We start from the raw sequence: 7348 nt of genomic DNA, 5'->3' as shown, positions 1-7348 counted from the left end.
ATATTACAGTGTGGTACTTCATATTTGTTTACAAAAGAATTATTGATTAAACATAGTGTCATGTGTAATTCTTTGATTATGTTTGGATATCAAATTGAGGGGTGTTAAAAGTAACCTGTCTTTATCAATTTTATATGTAAAATATGTCGGCTGGTTGTTTAATGATCTTTTATGTTTATTTGCATATGTTTTGGGCTTGTCATCGGGGGGTTGTTGTGCTTGAAGTATTATTGGGCTGGAAGTTGATGATGCTGGATGTAGGGATGTGTTTTTTAACCTTACCCGAATAACGAACCCGAACCGAAGTGACCCGAGACCCGAATAACCCGACCCAAATTCACCCGAACCGATTAAACTCCTTACCCGAACCCAAGATAAAATATTCGGGTCGGTATTTGGGTTGAAATACCCAAATTCGGGTTGACCCGAATAACCCGAAGTATAATACATCGATTCGAAGCATGTATCCCTATTTTTATATGGTAGTTTAGCGGTGAAGTAACACGGTGACCTTATGTATTCTTGTTCGGCTATTCTCAAGACTTCAATGCTTATTGGTTTAAATACTATACTATTTAAGTTTTTGAATTGAAGATACATTCTCAACATGTTTTTATGGTAATTAATACATTGGGATGCGATAGATCCAAGTATTCATATATGGGGTGCTTTGAAGTAATGTAAGGATTCTCATATGGGGTCTAAACCACACACAGGTCCATGTGCGGCATGTGACGTACATTTGGTTTGCATTATTAATCATACTGAATTATCTTGTATTATTTAGGTGACCAATGATACATACAAATTAGCATTGAAAATATTATAATGAGTTTTTGTTAAGCTGGTTTTGAAAGTTACTTTTATACTTAATTTTGTAGTTTAAGTATTGCTTTAAGCATTTACATGATTGTATGACTTTGAGAGATTGAGTAAAATTGTTCATTTGAAATCCTAATTGCTAAGGTCAATATGAAATGGGGGTACTCCATAACATTCTAACCCGACTTAAAGATATTCAGGTTTTAGGTTGTCGTGTCTTGTATATTTAATAAATTGGTCATGTTAGGTTTAACCTACTTTGTTTCCGTTTAACTAGGCTGATTACTGATTACAATTTGAAGTATAATGACATGACATGACATCAGGATGGCATAAACATCTCCTAGCTTATGTTAAAACTAAAATAGAAAAAAAACAAGAATAACACAAAGACAAGCCAGTTGCACAACCTATATTCATATTGCATATAATTAAAAGGATGTTGTCAAATTTACATTAAACAACTGCATAAGACAAAGAAACAGACGACTTCAAACCTCTTTTGAAGTTGAAAGAAAAAAACACAAAAACAAAAGCATAAAAACACAAATCTGATCTCTCTTTATACCCTGTTGAGCAGTATATATAACTTCTTGTATACTCACTCCATTGCATAATGCCACTCTCTTTCCATATGACAAAAATAAGACCTAATGAAAGAGGAGGTGAAAGAGGATGAACACTCTTGTAATAATATTAAACTCTCTTCACTCCTTTCTTCCTCTATTCTTCACACCTTATTTCAAACATCCAAAAAACAAACCACCTAATTACAACCACTTCCCTTCACTAGCTTTAACCCTTTTGTATAGTTTCATAATTCCCACAAACCGCGCATAAAACTTGTTTGAACGACTATATTATTGGTCTCTTTTAACTTAATCTTGAACTTTAGACCAATGTGTAGGTGGAAACTGACACGTCAGCAAAAGGTGCGCTATGGATATACACAAACTCTATGCTTTTGCCGGCTGGCAACGAGTTGACCCATTTTGGGAACCCGTAGGAACCGCTTGGGGTCTTGGTGAGACCCCAAAGTGAACCGTAGAGCTTAGAAACGGTTAGATTGAAGTTCTTGATGGTCTTGCCTGATTTGTTGGTAACTATTACTGAATATCTGTAGTATGTTTTTCCATTCGATACCCATGATGTAGTTGCCTTTTGATTGATATCAACAGGAGCTAAAGAAAGATAAAGGTAACAAATTTATAAAATATTTGAACAAGAAAAACATGATATTAGTTAGGGTTGAATTCGTACCTGTAGACGTGGATACTGGCTTTGGCTTTGGTTGAACAGCAATAGGTTTATGAAGAGGTACCTCAACTGAAAAACAGCACGCAAAATTTATATAAAGATTGAAAACCAATGGATTTAGATGGCATTTCAACAAACAAATATGTGACAAAATTTACCGGGTAGGAGTTGGTTATTGGCAGCACGACCACCACTTAACCTAGCCAAGATTCCAAGAAGGGGTGCATTGTTATAAGTAGCAGGCTCGGTCTGCTCATAGTTATCTCTTTGATCAGCAAAGTTATCATATGCATCAGGACCACCGACAATGGCACCAGTTAGCAGGTTTGGGTCACTTGCTTTTCGGTTAAACCATGTTGCATAACCGCCTCTGCAGCTAACAAACGACGGGTCAACCTTAATTGACACAATTGAGGACCCACGGTGGTGAACTTGTTGCGGGTAGTGGTTTCCGTATCCAACCATGTAGCTTGTTGCCCTTGGGTTGTCTCCAAGAATGTAGTCCACCTAAATGTTTTCAATCTTGTGTTATATAAAGACTCTAAAAACTTTCAATCTTTATTGCATACAAAGATTCTAAATTGTTATATGAAGATTCTAAAAAAAAAAAAAATCTTTATTCTGGTACAAAGATTCAAAATATTTTCCAACAATTGTTTTGTAAAGATTCAAAAATTTTCAATCTTCATTGAACTGTGTGTTTATTTAATAAGTGAACGAAAATGAACAAAGAATATTGTTCAATTAGCTTAACGAGGAACACCAACATTATTATTACCTGTGACTTGGCAAATGCTAGAAGCTCCGAGGGGGCAACGCTGCCCGAAGCACACTGCAGGTCTTTCCGGGCAGATGTTAAGTGGTCGGAATAGACGGTAAGGAGGAAAGACGCACTTGTGACAAACTGTAAATTGTTCCACCGTTGTCGGAATATTAAACCACCGGGAGTTCTTTGAACGTTGTGGTTAGCCTTCCCCATGCACGAACACATGAACATCTCTGCCTTTTCCTGGTACTTTCCGAAAACTGGTGCGTGATCACCAGCTTTCCCTCCCAATAGAAGCTGCACACAATTTTTAACAAACGGTTATGAGATATATGCTCAAAATGATGAAACCGATATAATCGATCGGTAAGCAAATTAGCAAAATAATCAAACCAAACTCAAAACCGACGATTTGATTTTATATTTCCACAAAAACCAAATTTACGGTTGGGTATCGGTTTTGAACGTACCGAAAACGGGAATAACCGAACCGAACCAACTTTAATTTTTATTATTTAATTAATAGATTTTAAAATTTTATTTTTGAATGTTTATAATTTATAGAAAAACAAATAAATTGTGTAGTCCAAAATCTTTAGAGCTAAATAGGCCAAAATTTATTATTTTGGATCACTTTTCAGAATTTCAGTCTAAAATTTTCTAATCCCATTACTAATGATAACACTCAAAAAAACCGAAACCAAGCCGTTTGAAAACTGAAAACACTGAAATCGAACATTTTTCATAAATCCAAAACTGAGTTTTTGGTTTTTGATTCGTTTTGGACCCAAAATCGACTCGAAACAACTCTTGTCCAATACGTTTTATAAAAGTTATCAGTTTTGACACCGACTCAAATTGACCCAAACACATTTCAATCAATTACACCGCATATTCCAGGGTAAAAACTTGTTGTAATAACATATTACCATCGCGGCGAAGGTCTGAACTCCGGCATACTTAACGTCCCAACCAAACTCCGTCATTGCCCACCCGGTCCCTCCAAGGGCATCACCATTTTCCCCCAAGTAATCAAGATAATATTGCTCGTTAGTTGCCTTGTATAACCAAGCAGCAGCCCAAAGCAATTCATCCTTTTAACAAAAATAATATTTAAAATATATATTAATAATTAAACAAATGGCATTTAAGTAAATAAGTGAGTTTGGGTTAAAATCACGTACGGCGTATCCACTGACAGATCTATAGTATTTCTGTGCCACGGAGATGCTGCTGCCGTATTTACCTCGGTATTTGTCGGCAAAGTCGAAGAGCTGAACAGAACAAGTTTGTTTGTACATGAGTTGTTAAAACTGTAAAGTGACACGTGTAAGGGTAAGTTAAAAAGTGAGGTGGAGTGTGCATTAGTGGTGAGTACGGTACAACACACCGACAGTGAATGGTATCAACTATCACGTGGCAAGCGGTGTTCAACTGTTATTTTAGTACCGTGAGCGTCACATTGTCCGTGATAGAGTTCCATGATCCCCACTTGTCACTTTGTAAGACTATCTTTATTGATGGTTTTTGTTTGGTTCAAACTAACCTAAAAACCAACTAGACAATTGGAGTATTGGTTTAAATAAAAAACCAAGGCTTGAGGTTTGGTTTTTCAAACCATCAAAATCCATCTGATGTGGGTCTCAAGCATCACATCTTACACCCTACACACACATAAATATATATATATATATATATATATATATATACCCATATTTATTTTTATAAAATATATTAAAAATACCTATATAAATATTTTTTATATTTATTTCAAATTTTTTTATTTTTTTTGTTTTTTTTATTTTTTACGTAACAGTTTGTTTAACGAATAAATTTTTTACTCCATTTTTATTATATTGCTATTTAGTTAAATATAAATTATAAAAATTAAGGATTTTATAGTATTGTGAAATTCTTATTTAAAATAAATATAAATGATAGTCTAATATAAAAGAAAGTGATGATGTAGAAATGTAAAGATAGTTTGAGAAGGTGTATTGTTGGAGTAAAAAAGTGGTTTTTAAGAAAGCTAATATGACAGTGATGTGGCTGGTTTGAACAAGAAACCGTTGGAGATGGTCTAAGTAAAACATCAAACAAATAACATATGAATATTCATTTTTAATTTCATTTTTTGAGGTTTTCTTAATTGTTTATTTAGAAAGATGTAATTATTAAACAAAACAAATTGGTTTTAGTTATTAAATATCGAAATTAGCCACGTGACAAAAACTCCATCAATTAGAATTTTAAAGGATTATATATGGAATATTATATTTATATACATGGTAATTATTTATTTATTCACCCACCCATGTGTTAATTAAAATACATAAATGGAATCAAATTTATTACAATTCTTTATTATTATTTATGTAATATTAATTGTGATTGTAACTAGTTGTACAAACGGACACATCCCATGTGAACCTCTATAATTCATAACCGATTCGAAGTGTGAATAAGCAAGTTACTACAATGTGTAGACAACTTGTACATTTATTTAAAGTAATTTATAAAATCAAGTAATTTATGCGTCTTCAAAATTATTTATACATTATTAAACCTTTTAAAAATATAATATTACCTGTTTATTGTTTCTTTCTTTTCTCAAGGATATGTTTTAATGTTTTCTAATAATTTAACCTTCCTAAAATGTTTTAATATATAAAATAATTAAAATTTTATTTTCATAAAAAAATTAATACTTTTAGTGTGGACTAGCTAAAAATATATTTTATTCTGCTGACTTTGATTTTCTGGCATAATTAAAAGACAATGCAACAAGTGGTTGCACCTTTTGCTTAATGACTTGTACTCTTGCAACCACAAGTGGCAAGAGAATGAAACAAAGAAAAGGACAGTAGTAGCCCAACTGACCTGGTGAGCATGTGTTAGAAGCTCCCTTGAATACGCAGGGTTCGACCGGTGAAAAACAATCGAAGCCGCGGCCATTGCGGCCGCGGTTTCTCCAGCAAGGTCAGATCCAGGATTATTCACGTCAACTCTATAAGCACTTCGTGACATCGTCATATACTCCGGCCTTTGCCAACAATAATGATCCGTGTTACCATCTCCAACCTAAAGCAACCAAAAAAACATCAAATTGGATAAAAAGTCACAATTGAATAAAATTATGGCAACAATGAATAATTAATTAATTACTTCTCCGTATAACACACGAGGTTCAGGATGAGCTTTGATGAGGTAATCAGTCCCCCATTTAACCGCATCCATGGCGTGACCGAGCTCGCCACTAGTCGCCATTTGCGAACCGTACTTCAGAATACTCCATGACATCATTGTCACCGTGAAGGCCATTGGAAGACCAAACTTCACATTATCCCCTGCATCATAATATCCTCCAACCAAATCCACCTTCACAACCAAATTCCCCAGATTAATTTACACAGTTAGATTATGTATATGCGTAATGTCATTTAGGTTAAAGTTTGTTACACTAGCTAAATTATGTATATAAAAGTGTAGCGCAGCCTGTTGTCTGTTTGCCGTAAAATAAAATATTTAAGTCTTGTTACATACCCCGCTGGCTTTGCCATCGAGTAGACCGGAGTTTCCGCGCCAATGAACTCGTTGATTATCGGGAAGGTAACCGGATCTTTGCGCTTCGAAGAAGAGGATGCTTTTGGAGAGGGCTTGACCGTAGTCGTGTCCGCCGGCTAAAGCTAAAGGTACCATTGCTAGAAGCATGAACATAGTGGTTACTCTGGTGAGTGTTGCCATTGTTGAATTGGCAATGTTGGTTTGGTTTATCAATTTAATTGTGTGATAAACCAGTTTTGAATTTGGAAGGGGGGTTCAGAGAGAGATGATGGTGAAGAGAGATGAGCATAAGAGGAGTATATATGGAGGAGAAGGTGTTAATGTGACACTAGTATGACTTTTTACCAATGTTATTGTAGATTTGTAACGGGTGCTTGTATGAGGGGTGTTTATTGGTTTAACGGTTTAAAAGACGGTGCAGCTTGTTGCCTGCTTGCCTTCTGTTTCGATGTAATCCAATACATTTTTGTACTTTTATTCACATAATTAATAATAAAACAAAGACGGTATGGGATTATCAACAAATTAAAAAAATTATTATTACTTGATTAAAAGTAGTTCGAAAAAAAAGAAAGATTTAAAACAAAAAGATTAATAAAAAGTGTACATGTGATTTTACTAACCGAAAAGAATTAAAAAAAAAACGTTACAAAATGCGAACCTATTCAGTAGAAAAGTAGTTGTTTAAGAGTGTTGAACCGAACCAAAGATTCGATTTCTGATCTGGTCTAGTAAATTAAAGCATTGTTTTTGTACCTAACTTGAATAGTAATGATGTTCTCTTTTTCTTTTTAACAAGGTTCTTACCCGCGCGTTGCTACATGCGGTTGTTATGGTTTGATTTTACGGTGTCTACGACGGGCAGAATGAATGTTATTGCAGCCAAACCAACTTGTTACACGCCGTGGCCCAAACTTATAGTTTGCTACTTTGCTTTAA

At 34.5% G+C, this 7348-nt stretch overlaps 1 protein-coding gene across 1 annotated transcript; it reads right to left on the bottom strand.

Moving 5' to 3' along the window:
* Positions 1 to 1235: 1235 nt before the first annotated feature.
* LOC143580451 (endoglucanase 6-like) lies at positions 1236 to 6761 on the bottom strand. The gene is made up of 9 exons (XM_077063468.1): positions 6389 to 6761; positions 6011 to 6223; positions 5726 to 5926; positions 4030 to 4119; positions 3775 to 3939; positions 2858 to 3142; positions 2238 to 2586; positions 2083 to 2148; positions 1236 to 2003 (listed from the first exon to the last, which is right to left on the bottom strand). Exons 1-9 carry the CDS (start codon positions 6587 to 6589, stop codon positions 1714 to 1716), a joined length of 1860 nt encoding a protein of 619 aa, XP_076919583.1. The 5' UTR covers positions 6590 to 6761; the 3' UTR covers positions 1236 to 1713.
* Between the last annotated feature and the right edge of the window lie 587 nt (positions 6762 to 7348).

The sequence above is a fragment of the Bidens hawaiensis genome, unplaced genomic scaffold (assembly GCF_021521415.1).
Source record: "Bidens hawaiensis isolate Kalapana, Puna unplaced genomic scaffold, B.hawaiensis_p1.1 tig00030492_1, whole genome shotgun sequence".
Taxonomy (NCBI): Eukaryota; Viridiplantae; Streptophyta; class Magnoliopsida; order Asterales; family Asteraceae; genus Bidens; species Bidens hawaiensis.
Note: the sequence above shows the minus strand (reverse complement) of the source record. Positions and strands in the feature narration are given on the sequence as shown.